We start from the raw sequence: 17,101 nt of genomic DNA, 5'->3' as shown, positions 1-17,101 counted from the left end.
TTCCATTCACTTGCACTAGGATTATTTTTGTTCAGATTGTCACTATAACAGTATCAAATGTTTATGCCTGTCTAACCAATTATACAAAAAGACTAAGGAACTTACAATTAGAAGCTAGAGTGGGGAGTGAGAAAAAACAGAAATATGAATTAGAGGTTCAAAGAGAGAATGTATCCATACTTTGCGGGAAATATTTCCGGCAAAGGGAAGAAGGCCAACTATGCAAACATGTGTTCCTAACCATGTTGCCAAAAAAGATGAAGCGTGTGTCAAAATGTCATAACATATTTTATCAGTCCTGCCTCAAGAAGGGCACTTATGCAGAGAAACTGTCCCATTGCTCTGCCCTAAAAAAGGATTATTGTCTTTTCCATTATCATGTTGATATTTACAAATAACTGCTGGTGATACTAATTATTTACTTTGGAGGAAACCTACATATTGAAAAGTGTTTCTAAATAATTGTAATAAATCAAGTACATAATAAAAATAATAAATTTAACAAGACACGGATGTGAGCAAGTGTAATTGTATTTAGGCTTCATTTAACTTGTGGGGAGGAATAGAGGGTTGAGGAAGGAATCTGAACAATCAGTAAAAAGTACTTTTTAGAATGTCTATTGGGAGGGGAAAGAAAAGAAATGATACAGAAAGCTGAGGGAGTAAGAAAAATATCTTTTCAGAACCCAAGTTGAGAAGGTTCAAAGGACCAAAATGCCTGAAAGGAAAATTCAACTAGTCCTGAAACAGATTTATAGATCTGATTTATAGATCAAATTGTAATACAGGCTTGGGATACAGGCTCTGAAGGGATGTCTACAAAGTTAAGGCTCCAAAATGAAATTGATTTATCAAGTATATTTCCCTTGTCTGGTGATGATGAGGGAAGTAAGATCAAACCATTATGTTGCAGTCAGGGAAGTCCAAAGAAATTTTTCTAAGGTAGAAAGGCTAAGACCTATTCTTCTGCAAATAAAATAAAATAAAATAAAATAAAATAAAATAAAATAAAATAAATGTTCACCATGATTTGGCAGATCAAGTTTTGGGTTTTTTTTAAAAAATTAAAACGAACAGGTTCTATAGCTTGAAAAAGTTTTTAAATCTCCAACCAGTTCAAGACTGCAGAATTTGCCTTACTGCGTGTTTGGAAAAAATATCAATATAGGTTAAACAACAAAATACCTATGTGGAGGGTGCCCAGACATGCTATAGAGAATATAAGTATAGAACAAAAACAAGATCGAACTACATATGCAGAACTCCTTAGTATGGATAGAGGTGCACTGCAGTTGAAATCTTTGAATACATTAAGAGATGAAAGGGTAATTCAAACCTGGTTCCAGTATGGTCAGTTACAGGCTAGATGGAAAAAAGACCAGAAATCCGGTATTATTCAAAATGAGGATAACTTGGTAAAACAAATCAGGGACCAGGGTCAAATGCACATAAAAAGGTTGTATAATGTATTGATAGAAATAGACTCAGAAACAGAATTAGTTAAAGATTGTATGATAAAATGGGCACAAAATTTTGAAGAACCAATAATGATGGAAACATGGGAAGAGATTTGGGTAAGAAATATAAAATTTACACAAGCTCAGAACTTGAGAGAGAATTTGTATAAGATGCTATACAGATGGCATTTAGATCCAAAAAGGCTAGCCTGTATGTATCCGAACCTACAATCTAAATGTTGGAGATGTGACTGTGCTGATGCCACGTACTACCATATTTGGTGGACTTGTAAAAAAGTTAAAGCATTTTGGATAAAAATATGGTGGGTTATTCAAAATATTTTGAAAAAGAGGATAAAGTTCACACCCCAGTTGTTTTTGTTACGCATAGTTTCAGACTGTACTGTCATAGAGACTAATCTGATCTTGAAACTAATGACGGCAGCAAGATTGTTGGTGGCGCAATATTGGAAGAAGGAAGTTGCCCACTATCCAAGAATGGACGTTAAAAGTAGTAAACTTAGCAGAGATGGCCAAAATTTCAGTGTATTTGAAGGATCACTCAGATGAGAAGTACAAGCTGGACTGGAGAAGATGGATTGACTATATTCAAAACAAATACCGGACTAAAAAATTTCAGTTAGCTTATGAAATAAAGGCATAAAGAATGTTACAATTTATTCAAATTTAGTTTAATAAAGGGGGACTTAAAACAAGAATAGTAACATGTTAAAATTAATTAGCTTATGTTAGCGTATGGTTGTTAAATGTTTATACCCTGTATTTTGCTCTGGGAGGTCGGGGGGAGGGAGGGGGGAAGAGGGGAGGGTAAGGGGGGTGATAATTGTAAAAGTTATTAAACATTTTAATAAAAAAAAAGACTGCAGAGTTTGAAGGACAGCTAGATGATTGCAAAGAAATCCAGAGTTTTTAGCCCAGATCTGAAAGCTCCAAATGTACACTTGGCATGCAAACAATCACTGGTTCAATCCCAGGCTATCTTGGATTGAAGACAAAACAGGAGGGACATTTTCAAGAGAGATACCATGAAAATCTGCAGCCAAATAAAACAGACAGCATCCTTGTAGGCTGGCATTGTCATGGCTTGGTGTGAGGCAGCATCCTATGATTCAAGGAGACAAGCAAAGGGACTACTAGCACACCATAAGAGATGGATATTTTCCTGTCACATTGTGGCTTCACTTACATGAAGAAAAGGACGGACAATTTTGCAAGGCCCACACCATTTTGCTGTAAAGTTCACCACAACAAGGCGGGGTCCTGCGCTCTTCAGAAATTCTGCAAATTCTTTCTGTTTGGGAAGCGAGTGCAGAAACAACCAGCAGTTAAAAACTTCACACAGGGTGAGGGATGAAGAATGCCTCTTTCTGAGAGAACAATTTTCTTCACAAATTAAGCATGCCTTTATTTATAATTATTTTTCATGTTCTATTAACTCTCATTGTCTATGGGAGTGCAATGGCTCAGTGGTTAAAGATGCTGAGCTTGTCAATAGGAAAGCTGAGTCTGCGTTCAAGACCTTAGTGCTGTGTGATGAGGTGAGCTCCCATTACTTGCTCCCGCTCCTGCCCATGTAGCAGTTCAAAAGCATGCAAATGTGAGTAGATAAATAGGTACCACTTCACTGGGAAGATAACAGCGTCATCTGCACCTCAGCATATAGTCATGCTGGCCACATGACCATGGAAGCATCTTGGGACAACACTGGCTCATTTGCTTAAGAAACAGAGATGAGCCCCACCCCCTAGAGCAGCGGTTCTCAAATAGTGGGGCGCGCCCCCCTGGGGGGGTGCGAGGCTCCGTAAAGGGGGGCGCGAAGGCTCCCTTTCCATCTGGGTGCAACGGAGGCGGCGGCGGCGGCTTGGGCGAGGCATAATATATCCTGCCTGGAAGTGGCAGCACTTCGGACTGTGGATTTTCATTGGAGCCGCGGGCTGGAGCTGTGCAAGAAGCCTGCTCGGGCGGGGGTGGGAGGGAGGGAAGCATGGCTGTCCCAGGCTTCCCTCCCTTCCCCCCCCCCCCAGCCCAAGCAGACTTTTTGCACAGCTCCAGCCCGCGGCTCTGATGAGTCTCTGAGCAGTCCCCAGCGCTGCCACTTCAAGCCGGGATATATTCTGCCATGCCCTCGGCGGCGTCTTTATGCAGGTAGCTCGCCTCCCCGCCAGCGTTCCGTCTGGAAGCGGAAGCATAACAGCCGCTGTTGGGGAAGGGACAAAGGGGCGGCGGTCGCCCGATCTTGCCACCGCCACCCCTTCGCCCCTGGTAACGGCGACTGTTGTGCTGCTGCTTCCAGCTGGGATGGTGGAGGAGCTGCTGTCAGGGAGGGAGGGAAGAAGGGGAGGAGGGAGTAAGGATATACAAGCAAGAGGGAAAGAGGAAAGAAGGCAAGCAGGCAGGAAGGAGGCAGAAGGAAGGAGGGAAGAATGGAACTGGAAGGGAGGCAGGGAAGGAGGGAGGGAGAAAGGAAGGATAGGAGGATAGGGAAAGAGGAAAGAAGGCAGGCAGGCAGGGGGAAAGAGGAAGGAGGGAACTGGAAGGGAGGCAGGAAGGAAAGGAAGGAGGAAGGGAGGGTGGAAGGAAGGATAGACAAATAAGAGGGAAAGAGGAAAGAAGGCAAGCAGGCAGGAAGGAGGCAGAAGGAAGGAGGGAAGAATGGAACTGGAAGGGAGGCAGGGAAGGAGGGAGGGAGAAAGGAAGGATAGGAGGATAGAGAAAGAGGAAAGAAGGCAGGCAGGCAGAAGGGAGGGAGGTGCAAGGAAGGAAGGAAGCATAGATAAGCAGGAGGGAAAGAAGGCAGGCAGGCAGGGGGAAAGAGGAAGGAGGGAACTGGAAGGGAGGCAGGAAGGAAGGGAAGGAGGAAGGGAGGGTGGAAGGAAGGATAGACAAGTAAGAGGGAAAGAGGAAAGAAGGCAAGCAGGCAGGAAGGAGGCAGAAGGAAGGAGGGAAGAATGGAACTGGAAGGGAGGCAGGGAAGGAGGGAGGGAGAAAGGAAGGATAGGAGGATAGGGAAAGAGGAAAGAAGGCAGGCAGGCAGAAGGGAGGGAGGTGCAAGGAAGGAAGGAAGCATAGATAAGCAGGAGGGAAAGAAGGCAGGCAGGCAGGGGGAAAGAGGAAGGAGGGAACTGGAAGGGAGGCAGGAAGGAAGGGAAGGAGGAAGGGAGGGTGGAAGGAAGGATAGACAAGTAAGAGGGAAAGAGGAAAGAAAGCATGTGACTACGGTGGGAGACGAGGAAAGACCGGTGTGCTATGTTATGCAGAGGTGTACTTATAACAATTTTATAGACAAATTATACTATTTACAGTTGCGCGGGGGGGGGGCGCGAAATGTTTTCTTCTTCCTAGGGGGGGCATGACAGAAAATAATTGAGAAGCACTGCCCTAGAGTAAGGTGTGTAGCCATCTCAATTTAATAGCTTTCCTCAGTTTATCTGAGAATTTGAGTCTTCTCTGTAAATTGGTGCGAGTCAAAATCATCATCTATCAACTCATAGCTTCAGAAATATGCACCCAAGTTAGAAAATCTCTTCAAGTATTGATGAGCTTAGATTTCTACCCAGTACCAAACTGAATCTATAGTAATCTATATTAAAATACTTGCCTCATTGTGGATTTTTGGCAACATTGTGAGTGCCTCTCCAAAAACACACTTAATACCTCTTTTCTTGTCTCACTAGTATTCATCTCAGAATGATTCAAATAAGGTCAGGTTGACACCATGGTATTATGACATAGTAAAGTATGTCATTTATGATCCTTTCAATATTCAGGTAGCTGTGGAGCTTGCCAAACTACATGCCTATGAGGAGGAACCTGAAATCCATAGCTAAAGCTTTGCAAGAACCCTATCCTCATATTCTCAGATAAAGTTCATGGTCTATAGTAGACTGGATTCCCAAGACGAAGGGTGGTGCATTCCAGAGGAATAAGAGAAATTCACTCCGGATATTTTGTGTGAGAGAAAGAGGGTGGAGAGAGACCATCTCTAATGGTCTCAGAGTGTATGGAAGATGCACATAGTAGAATGCTTCAGTTTGGCAAGATTCTGTCTATAGATACTGGTATGGAAACAATAAAGAATTCAACTTGAAAGAATTACAGATAAGGAGAGTCTGGACCATCATTAGTGCTCAGATATGGAGTTGACTTTTTTCCAGTGGCTTTCCTCAACCTTTATTTCCACCTTAGCTGGGTCAGGCACAGATCCAGAGCTAGGCTAAAAGGCACAGATATTTTATGTAAAGCATATGCATTTCTGGCATGCGGTGGCTCAGTGGCTAAGACGCTGAGCTTGTTGATCAGAAAGATTGGCAGTTCAGCGGTTCGAATCCCTAGTGCTGTGTAACGGAATGAATTCCCATTACTTGTCCCAGATTCTGCCAACTTAGCAATTTGAAAGCATGTAAAAATGCAAGTAGAAAAATAGGAACCACCTTTGGTGGGAAGGTAACAGCATTCCGTGCACCTTTGATGTTTAGTCATGCCAGCCACATGACCATGGAGACATCTTTGGACAGCGTTGCTTTGAAATGGAGAGGAGCACCGCCCCCTAGAGTTGGGAACTACTAGCAGGCAAGTGCGAGGGGAACCTTTATCTTTTTAGATGCATTTCTATTTCACACATGACTTATACATACTGACTGATTACTTTAAATACCCATTTAAATGTGATATGTGTGAAAAATGAACCTTAACCAAAAATTAAAAAAAACACAATTGGCCTGTTTTTGATAAATATAGTGCAAAGGGGTCCTTATATTTCAGTACCCATTGTCTTGATAGTTGTTTTTCTTCCCTTTGGAAATCTATTTGAAAGAGCATATTATCCTTTGTTTCCAATTACTTCTTATATAAAAAGTCCAGCCTTATAGTTGATTCATTATGAGCCATATGGGACAACCAAACTCTCAGAATCTGATTGTTTTCTGGAATTATTAGTATAAATGTTAATACAGGACTATTGTATCTGGGTTGCAAATGTCATGACAAGTGCTGGAACAAAGTTGTAAGTTGAGGACTACCTGTACAACAAAAAATATCTACAAATCCTGGTTTACTCTGGAAAAGCACTGCAATTGTGCATGCCTCTCAGTTACCTCATGTGGCTCTCCCTGCCAACTTAGGCTACGCTAGTTTCTTTACTTGACTCTCTTCAGTCTTAATGAGAAACCATGAATTTTCCTGTTTGATTCCTGGCTTCTTTGAAACTGTGATAAACAAATCACAGAAAGAGATTTGCTGTCAGATGACTGAGCAGAATATCCCAGTAAGTTGCTTGCTCATAACTAAGGTTCTGACATGAAATTTTGACACACAAATAACTATCGATTAATATTTCCTGAACAATGTGAAGAGCCTTTCCTTTTATCTGCCGTCTAATGAGTGAACACTTTTAATTTCCACAGAAATATTCATTTTATTGTTAGTGCCAACTATTTCACTTTGTCACCTGAATCTGTCTATTACTGTATAAAAGTCCCTTTTTGGGAGAAGGGGCGGTTTAAAAATCTAAGAAATAAATAAATAAATTCATAGTGATCAAGATAGTGAGACTTATGTCTGTTACATATGGCATTGCATTTGTGAGCGTGATTCGACTCCCAAGCGTTTGCCTCACAAAAATATGATTCCTGCAGTCTCCTCGCAAGAAACAACTGCCCAGATGTCAGTGTCTCCTTGTCCAGAGAGAGTCCTGTTACCAGAACTCATCATCTGGATGCCGAATTCTGGTGCAAAGCCAAACTCACTTCTTTGGGGATGTCTAGTTTGCCATTAGACATCAGAGGTGGTATTAGCAGGTTCTGACCAGTTCTGGAGAACTGGTAGCAGAAATTTTGAGTAGTTCGGAGAACCAGTAAATACCACCTTTAACTGGCCCCGCCCCCATCTATTCTCTGCCTTCCGCGTCCCAACTGATCGGGAAGAAATAGGGATTTTGCAGTATTCTTCCCCTGGAGTGGGGAAGGAATGGAGATTTTACAGTATCCTTCCCCTGCCACACCCACCAAGCCACGCCCACCAAGCCACGCCCACAGAACCGGTAGTAAAAAAAATGGAATCCCACCACTGTTAGACATCATCTGGAAGCCTATTTTAGCAAATGCAAAGACTAATAAATGTTAAATACAAATAGTTCAGATGCAAGTCTATCTTTAAAATTAAGTGTATGTTCCATATTTATTAATTTATTATGTTATACATTAATTTATAAATGCACATGTCTGTGCAACTCATTCACAGTGAGTCTGGGTGGCTTATAGAGGTAAATCCCAAATATAAAACCCAATAAACTCCCATCAGTCTAGCAACAGCTTTTGCTGCGGCTGCTCCGGAAAACTGTCTGTTTCCTCCAGATACTTGGTTTTCTGTTCATTTGAGATGCCCCTTAGGTGAATTCCCTGATAACCTTGCCCATCTGTCAAGTATACCTGCATACTCAGGTAAGAGATTTTAATTTTCACCAGGCAGGTTAGCCAGAAGTGTATTCATCTAAAGCAACAAGTATCACGCCTAATAACAAGTTAGGATTTTAAATACCTGTTTTCTTGCATGTCGACACTTTTGAGGCAGCTAAGCACTAGATAGAGAAGCTGAAAATGAATTGATACGGGCTGTCTTTCAGCAATGCAAGTTAAGCAGCGGCCTTTTCATATGGACTAAATCTAAAAGCACAACTGACTTGGATATGATTAAAGTTCAAAAGTAGGATTTGCAAAGATAAAAAGGTATGGGAAGCAACAGTAAATTGAACAGATATAGTAATGGTACTAGATACAAGATAGTTGTGATTCCTTCCATGTTTTGCATTTAATTTTTTTGTTTTGGCTACTACTTTTTATTTTTATTTGCCTCTGAAATAGAGTAATAAGTGTTTCTGTATTAGAATTCAGTCATGGCTTCTCTTTCATGGATTCTGAAAGATCAGAAAAGCTAGATCATGGGAGTTTGCCTGGCTGTGTAATCTGGCTCAGAACTGAAGCCTAATTTTACTGAGATTGAGAGATAATATTCTGAAAGGGAGGAGATTTAGGAGATAAACTGACTCTTCCATTTCATTTAAAGCCCAGGCTAAAAGATAATTGCTTCTGCAAATTGGTAGTTCCTTTGAAAGGTGTTTCCTTTTAATTCAAGTGTCAATGGATGATTATACAAAAGTAGCATAGCTGTTTTTTTTTGTTTTTTTTTTAATATCCACATTTCAATTCCATCTGAGTCAACATGTCACTGGAAAGGCTGACTTCCTTTCTCCCTTCCCATTAGGTTTGGAAGCTATGACCAGAGAAATCATACCAAATGGCACAGAGAAGAAATGTATAATTTTTTGCAATTAATTTGTCCTAAACAATCGTGATCTAGATCTGAAGCATTCTTTATCACATATTATCACATATCTTCATATTTTGCAAGCCAGAAGGCCTAGAAACCAATTAAATAGAAAGATAAAAAGTTTACAAGTTCAGTTCTGAGTGGACAGACTACAGGCGTTGTTTTTAGTGTGTATAATCCACATGATGCTAGTTCCTGGTGACGTAATGCTGAAAGTTACTGAAATAATACAAATTTAAAATGAATGTGGTGGATTATAATATTGTTTGCCTATTTATATCAATTTTTGTATTTTTTTTAACTGTTTGAATTGTTTTGATGATTGTGCATTGCCCGGCGTCACTGGTTTGAGATGGGCAGCTATTTATACAAATTGTATAAATAAATATAGTCAGCTAGTCAACTTTTCAGTCTTGAAAGTGCACTCCAGAGTCATGTGCATATATGTGCACGCTCCTTTGAATCAATGCTGACTGCTGGTAACGGCTTGGACTTGTCCCAACAGGTTTTTTGGCAGATTTTTAGAAATGATTTGCCCTTGTTTCCTTCCTAGGGCTGAGCGGGAGGGATTGGCCCAAGATCACCCAGCTGGCTTCCTGCCCAAGCAGGACTAGAACTTACCATCTCCCAGTTTTTGGCCCGGTGCCTTAACCATTATACCCTCTTCATGGCATACAAATAGGATTGGGAAAATACAATTTGCAATCAGATTGCAATTCAGTATGAAAACTGTTAGATTGGGTAATGGATAGGCACACACAGGCTTAACGGTAACAACAGCTCTTTATTAAGTACAACAAGTGAGAACAATCCAGCAAAGGTTCAGTCTGACAGCAGCTCTTTATAGGAAGCTGTCAGACCCTTCGACCAATAGGATTAAACCTCTGTTCCCGCCGGAACAGAGGACCTTGGTGGGAACCACTGTAGTTAGGGCAAGTAGCTAACACCCCTCCCCTCTTGGATGGAACAATCCTACTTGTTACGTAGTCACGCAGGTAGACGGGCTTTTGGGTAGCTCTGCCTGACCTGCACAGTTCAGTAGGAGGGGCTTCCTTGGACAGACCTGTTTGCTCCGCAGTTCCACTTGGTGGAAGCTCCTGGAACCTTTCACAGGCTGCGGCTGGAGCTTCTAGAGCTGGTTCTCTCAGAGCTCGCTGCGGGCCTGCAACGTAACCAGATAAGTTTCCCGGTACCCTCGGGCTTGAGCTGGCCGTGGAAGGAGTGAGTGTTTGCTCCATTTGGATAGGGCTTTGGCTAACTCATGCAGGAGTTACCTCTGGTTGTCTAAGAGTGGAGTTGGAGAGACGGCCACGGAGTTGGTCAATATGCCTTCTCCAATTCTTACCGTCCTCGAGCTCCAGGAGGTAAGAGCGAGGGCCGGTGATGCCTATCACTGTGGCAGCAATCCACAGAGTTCCCACGGTGTAGTTGTGGGCATATACCGAATCCCCTATGCTAAATGTCTGAATCTTGCTTATGGAATCTGGGGGCGATGAGGCAGTATAATTGGGGTGCAGCCGGTCTAAGTAGGACTTTAGCCGGCGACCCATGAGAAGCTTGGAGGGGCTTCTCCCTGTAGTGGCACTGGGTGTGATGTGCTGAATTAGCAAATAGTGGTCAACCCATGTTTGCCAATCTCCCGGGCCCATCCTACAGAGGGCCTCTTTTGCAGATCTCACCATTCTCTCCACCTGATCATTGGAGGCCAGATGGAATGGTGTGACCAGGGCATGCCTGATTCCGTGAGCTGCTAGGAAGGTCGCAAATTGCATGGCTGTAAATTGGGGTCCGTTGTCCGAGATCAAGACGTCGGGCAGGCCATGTGTGGAGAAAAGTCTCCATAGCACCTTGATGACTGCTTCTGCTGTAGTGGAGGTCATCAGGACCACCTCTAACCATTTCGAGTAGGCGTCCACAACTATGAGAAATGTCTGGCCGTGAACTGGGCCGGCAAAGTCAATGTGCACCCTAGACCATGGTGTTTGAGGTTGCTTGCACTCCTTAGCGGGCACCTCTGGGGGAGCTGGTCTGGACTCCTGGCACAGTGTGCAGGTAGCCACCCATTCTTCAATCTCTCTGTCCATGTTAGGCCACTACACGTAACTCCTATCCAAAGACTTCATCCTGACAATTCCAGGATGGCCTACAGCGAGAAGTTCAGGCAGTGGGCAGCGGCTGAGAGCATCAGCGTGCCCCAAAGTGGAGCCTGGTCAGTGGATGAGACGGTAGAAGTAGGCAGCTAGGAAGATGGTCCATTTGGTCATGCGAGGTGATAATGACACTGGGGTAGGTCGGTCCCCAGCCAGTAAGCTCAACAACGGCTTGTGGTCCATAACCAGTTCGAAGTCACGGCCATATAGTACTCATGGAACCACTTTACTCTGGCCACTGCAGCCAAAGCCTCATGGTCCAGCTGGCTGTAGTTCCGCTCTGCGGCAGACAAGGTCCTGGAGTAAAATGCAATAGGGGCTTCGGTTCCGTTGGGCATGCGGTTGCTGAGGACGGCGCCAACGCCGAATGGGAAAGCGTTGCAGGTCAGCACCAACGGCAGGGTCTGCCTGTATTGTACCAGAAAAGTCTGCCGACAGGAGTCCTTTTACCACAGCAAATGCAGCAGCCTAGGCTCTGCCCCAGGACCTCTTCGTGTTTTTAGCCAGGAGATGGTGTAAGGACTCAGCAACAGTGGCTTTCTGTTTAAGAAAGACGCTGTAGAAATTAAGGAGCCCGAGGAACGCCTGCAACTCGGTTTGATTGCGAGGTGTGGTGGCGTCTTGAATTGCTTTAATTTTTTGTGTGGTTGGTTGAATGCCACAGCCATTGATTAAGTACCCTAAGAATTCAACTCTTGGCACGTTAATTTGGCATTTCTCTTTTAAAAGATGGAGGCCTTTGTCTCTAATTCGAGCCAAAACTGTTCGTACACGTTTAAAAAGTTGTGCCTCATTTTCAGCTGATACCAAGATGTTGTTGAAATAGGGGATGACTCCTGGAATCCCCTGCAAAAGCCATTCCATGATGCTTTGGAACAGTCCAGGGGCGATACTAACGCCGAATTGCAGGCGGTGACATTTGAAAGCGCCCCTGTGGGTCACAATGGTTTGGGCCTCTGCCTGAGTGCCATCTATAGGCAATTGTTGTTATGCCTGTGCCATGTCCAATTTTGCAAAAAAATTTCTAGGGCCTAGTGAATGAAGTAGGTGCTGTACAATGGGTACAAGGTAGGCGCTTTGTTGTAGCGCTTTATTTATTGTGCACTTGTAGTCCGCGCAGATGCAGACAGACCCATCAGATTTGACAGGTGTCACTATAGGGGTCTCCCAGCGTGCGTGATTGACCAGCTCTAGATTCCCTGGCCTACGACCTTGTCAATTTCCCTGTCAATTTTGGGCCAGAGAACAAAAGGTATTCTCCTGGGTTTTAGCCTTACTGGGGCTATGTTGGGGTCCAAACTAAAGGAAATTGGAGTCCCCACATACTTACCCAGACCGGTGCCGAAGACGTCCTCGAATTCCTTAAAGATGGCTTCAGTGCCGTTGTCTTTCAAGGCATTGATACCGGTCACTTCTAGGCCCAGGGCTTGGAACCAATCTAGCCCTAGGAGACTCTGCAGGTTACCACTGACCACTGTCACTGGGAGTTTCCTGCTGAAATGCTTGAACTTCACCTGGAAGGTGTCTTGGCACACGATGGGGACCTGATTTCCCTGATAATCTCATAGGCGGATGTCAGGGATGCATAGATACTGCTTCTGTAGGCTAGGGATAGCTTGCATTAGGGTAGACAACGGTATGATGGTCAGTGATGACCCGGTGTCGATCTCAATCTCGCATGGAGAGTCCTCGATGAGGACTGTGACCTTCAGCTTTTTTGGCTGCCTGGTGCAGACTTGACCAATTGACGTATGGTAGGTGACTCTATTGTCGCTTTTTGAGCATTGTGGTGGCTTCTGCCAGGCTCCTTGGTGGGCCTCTGTGGGCAGTTTGGTGTGCTTCTAGGCTGCCAGGTAGTGACAGGGAATTTGCTCCTGCACACCTTGGCGATGTGCCCCTTTTGCTCGCAGAGCTGGCAGGTTGCGTTGCAGAAACGGCAAGCCGATCTGGCATGGTCTCCTCCGCATCTAGCGCAAGGCGGGAGGCACGGTTTTAATTTGCGCACTGGCTGGGCGTGGCTACTGCACATACAGCAGCTGTCATCTTCCTCGCCCTCTGAGCTCTCGGGCTCTGCAGCCTCGCGATTTATGCGTGTACTCTTTCGCGCGTCTTGTAGAGTGCTTTGGCACTGCAGAGACTCAGTAGATTTGATGCCTGATTCGGACGCCCTGGCCTTGTCCAAGGCAATCTGCAGAGTGAGGTTAGATTTAGTGAGTAACCTCCTCTGTAGGTTAATGTCCTGCACGCCGCAAATTATGCGGTCCAGAATCAGCTCGTCCAGGTCTCGGAATTTGCAGTATGCTGTGGCCTTGCGAAGCACCGCAACGTACTCATTAATCGACTCGCCCTCTTTCTGGTTCCTGATGTTAAACTTATGCCGGTGAACAAGCATAGTGGGTCCTTAGCGTCTGCTGAAGCATGGACCAGGCGACTGATTGTAGCTGTGTCGGCTCAGAGAGGTCTTTCGCCGTCTCGAACATTTCCCGGCCACAGTATCCGAAGAACATGTTCTTCTTGTGGCCTTCAGAAAGGCCCATGAGGTTGTTTGCCTCGAGGAAGCAGTCAAATCGTAGTATGTACGAGTCCCAGTGCTCGGTGACTGGGTCATACGGAGTCGGTGGGGCGTGCATGTCCATTTTGTGTTCTGAGGGCATTTTGAGTTTGCCGCTCAAAAATGGCTGCTCGAAGCCACGCTGAGCTCCAGGCTGGATGTACTTGCTGGATTGCTATGATCTTTTTGGTTCGCTAGTTGCCTTCCAATCCCACCTTCGTCGCCAGTGTTAGATTGGGTAATGGATAGGCACACACAGCCTTAACGATAACAACAGCTCTTTATTAAGTACAACAAGTGAGAACAATAAAGCAAAGGGAGCTGTCAGACCCTTCGACCAATAGGATTAAACCTCTGTTCCTACCAGAACAGAGGACCTTGGTGGAAAACACTGTAGTTAGGGCAAGTATCTAAGAAAAACTATCTAAGAATACCATCTTGCTTTGTATGTTTATGAGTTTTCAAAAGCATTGATGTCAGGTCAAGTGGTATTATTGTTGGCTGGATATGGTGGAACTTTACAGGACTCACAGGAAACCAGAATTTTCCTTACAGACTAAAATGAGAGCCAAATGCTACAGCAGCTTCAAAAAAGGGATTTTCCTTCCATCTATAATGAGGCAGGAAAAGGTTATTTATTTCCCTGTGCCTCCTGCTTCTTTGATAATTATCAGCTTTCCCTTCCCATTTGTTATTTTAAATGTGGCTCTGATTATATTACAGGCCTGCAGCATATAAATAAGTTATTGGAGTAAGTTATTGTCCGTATGGATCTTCCCCGCCTCATATCTGGGGTCCCTGCAGTCTGATCGTACTGAAGGAGTATATGAATCAATACGAATCAATATTGGCTTCTGTTTATATTATTGTATACTGTCAGAAATTAGTTGTTTTCTAGCCTAGCAAATTGTAACCCTAATACTGGACTGCAAATGTTATCTCACTGCTGCCTCTCGCTTCTATTCTTGGCTTCAAAGCTAGGCACATTCTCGAAAGCTAGTAGAAGAAATTGTTACACGGGAGTAGCAGGCCGCATAGATAAAGGAACCAAACTAAGAAGTTTTCCTGGCTCATAAATCCTTAAAGCATTCTGCCGAAAAAACAACTTGGCAAAGGGGGGCTGCCACCCCCTACACAAGGCTATAGGAATACTCCATAGATAAGGTAGACAGAGACAGGAGCTGGAACAAAAGAACGCTTTAGAGATCACGCTGGTAATGAATCTTTGTCTCTGATTGGATTAACTTTGCCTAAAATGTATATAATACTCCGAGCCACTCTTGCAGGGTGTGGCTATTCCTTACATGCATTTGTTTGTTTGTTTTGGATATAGTTTTGTCACCCAGCTTTTGCTATGGCCATAAATAAAAGCTGATATATTTTCAAGCCTCGTCTGGAGTCTCACTCTCTTTGGCATTTCAGTGGCTCGGGGAAACTGCTGGAACCTTACAGTACAATTCAGCCAGATTTTCCATGATATAATTCTGTCTCTTTCTCCCCAATTTATTTTGCAGTTTTTGAGACCCCTTGTTGATTTTTCGGTTCATCACTCTAATCCACTAAGCAATCTTAACTGAGTTTCTTCCAGTTTGCTTTCTAGCCGTTCCCACAGGAAAACTAGAGTTTGCATGGAATGGAAGCATGTCCTGGTATTCCCCCCCACCCCGTTCCCCCAGTGATTGTTGGATTCAATCACTTTGCCCGTGGCAGAGGAATTCAGGCAGGTTTCAATTTTGGAATGTTCCACGCTAAAATCAAAATGTGCTTATATGGCATGTGTTTTGAGTTCAGCACCACAATGGCCTGTCGTCCCCCCCCCCCCCCCCCGGCCGCACTATTTAGCTTGATGCAGCTGTTCTGAGGGCTGTGATTGCCACATTAAGTTTATTAGTCTGAATGTGAGTGCTTTTCTCAAGATGGGTCTGGCTCCATTTCTTGCACTGTTATGAGAGGGTGGGGGGAAGGAAGGGGGGAGAAGCAGCACAATTCAGAGAAAGAGGCTGGTTGGGCACTTGTTTCCAATTTGCTTGGGTTAAATTGGAGGATGGATCTGGCACTTAGAGGCGATTCTGGCTGTCTGCTCGCAAACATAGTTATTGAAGACTGCTTCCTGTTTTCCATTTGCGGATAAGTAGATAAGAGTTTTTCTATAGAAATTTGCTATGGACTATGCAGAGATCTCCAAACCTGGAAACTTTAAGACACCATGGCTGGCTGAGGAATTCTGGGAGTTGAAGTCCACAAGTCTTAAAAGTTGCCAACTTTGGAGACCCCTGAGTTAGGGCATTAGTTTCATTATGGAAGGAAGAGCCCTTGCAGACAAATACTTTACAGTAGCCACACATACCAGGAGAATTTCTAAGAAAAGGTGACAGGAAGCTGTAAGTTGTGCTGGTTTCCCCAATGCTCCAAATCAGACTATGAAGTTTAGCCCCATGAAACAAAATCATTTTGGAATATTTCATGGGGCACTTCACTCTTGTAATATAAATTCATTCACATTCTGGCCACATTTGAGAGACATTTGCTGCATCATGGACAGCTTTTCATACCTTCGATGTTAGAGTTAGAAAGAGAGAAATTGTATCCTGTTCCATGTTTTCTGCAATGAATTCTCTATTGTTGGAGAAGCAAAATTTGGAAGAATAGCCGTCTTACTATAGCAGTCACAAGCAAATGCCTCAAGATAATGTTTTAAATTTGAAGCAACGCTTTTAAAAAAAAAGAAAAGCTGTACCCTGCAGGCCATTATGTGGATGTGTGCAACGAGGGATGGAAGAAATAAAAACAGGCTCCATATCAACTAATTTGAACAAGCTGTTCAGCCAAGATCATAATACAGGTAGCCATTAACTTCCCACCTCAACTGAGCTCAGAATTTCTATTGCAAGCCCAGACATTTGTTAAGTGAGTTTTGCCCCATGTTACCACCTTTCCTGCCATATTTGTTAAGGGAATCACTGCAGCTGTTAGTAACATGGTTGTTAAATGAATCTGGCTTCCCCATTGTCTTTGCTTGTCAGAAGGTCGCAAAAGGGGGTCACATGACCCTGGGACACTGTAACGGTCATAAATAGGCATTAGTTGCCAAGCGCCTGTATTTTCATCACACGACCATGGGGATGTTGCATCGGTCATAACTGTGAAAAATGGTCATAAGTTATTTTTTTTCAGTGCCGTTGTAACTTTGAACATTTTAAACAGTGCCGTTGTAATTTTGAACAGTTTAAATGAACTGATGTAAATCGGAGACTACCTGTATGTACACCTGATATTTTTTCTGATGATCCTTTGAATTTTAACTCACGTTTGCTTACTGCCATGTAATTTACATCTGCCTGATAAAAAGACTAGAAAGTGAAATTTATTATTTATTATGGTACATTTTTTTACCCATCTCCCTTATAAGGTGACTCTGGGCAGCTTGTTTTTTAAGCTTTTGTTTTCTCAGTTTTTAAAAGTTGTGAGACTATTGGAGACAATATTGTTAATATTTTTAGGCCATAAAGGGCTTTTAACAATTTGAATATCACGGATTTTGAGTACCATCGGGGCCTTCACAAAATGACCGCCTTGTTGGGTGTGGCCCATCACAACAC

At 43.7% G+C, this 17,101-nt stretch overlaps 1 protein-coding gene across 1 annotated transcript in view; it reads right to left on the bottom strand.

Annotated features, from left to right (window-relative positions):
* LOC309387366 (thioredoxin-like) overlaps nt 1-17,101 on the bottom strand; it is a gene marked incomplete at both ends in the record, with an annotated part of 29,239 nt that overhangs the window by 10,037 nt on the left and 2,101 nt on the right. Inside the window, one exon of the mRNA XM_081943839.1 lies at nt 2,665-2,769. Coding sequence (XP_081799965.1) covers nt 2,665-2,769 — 105 coding nt within the window. The remainder of the gene's footprint in view (nt 1-2,664; nt 2,770-17,101) is intronic.

Source organism: Natrix helvetica (genome assembly GCF_964273705.1).
Source record: "Natrix helvetica genome assembly, chromosome: 2".
Taxonomy (NCBI): domain Eukaryota; kingdom Metazoa; phylum Chordata; class Lepidosauria; order Squamata; family Natricidae; genus Natrix; species Natrix helvetica.
This window is presented reverse-complemented; position numbering and strand designations above follow the sequence as displayed.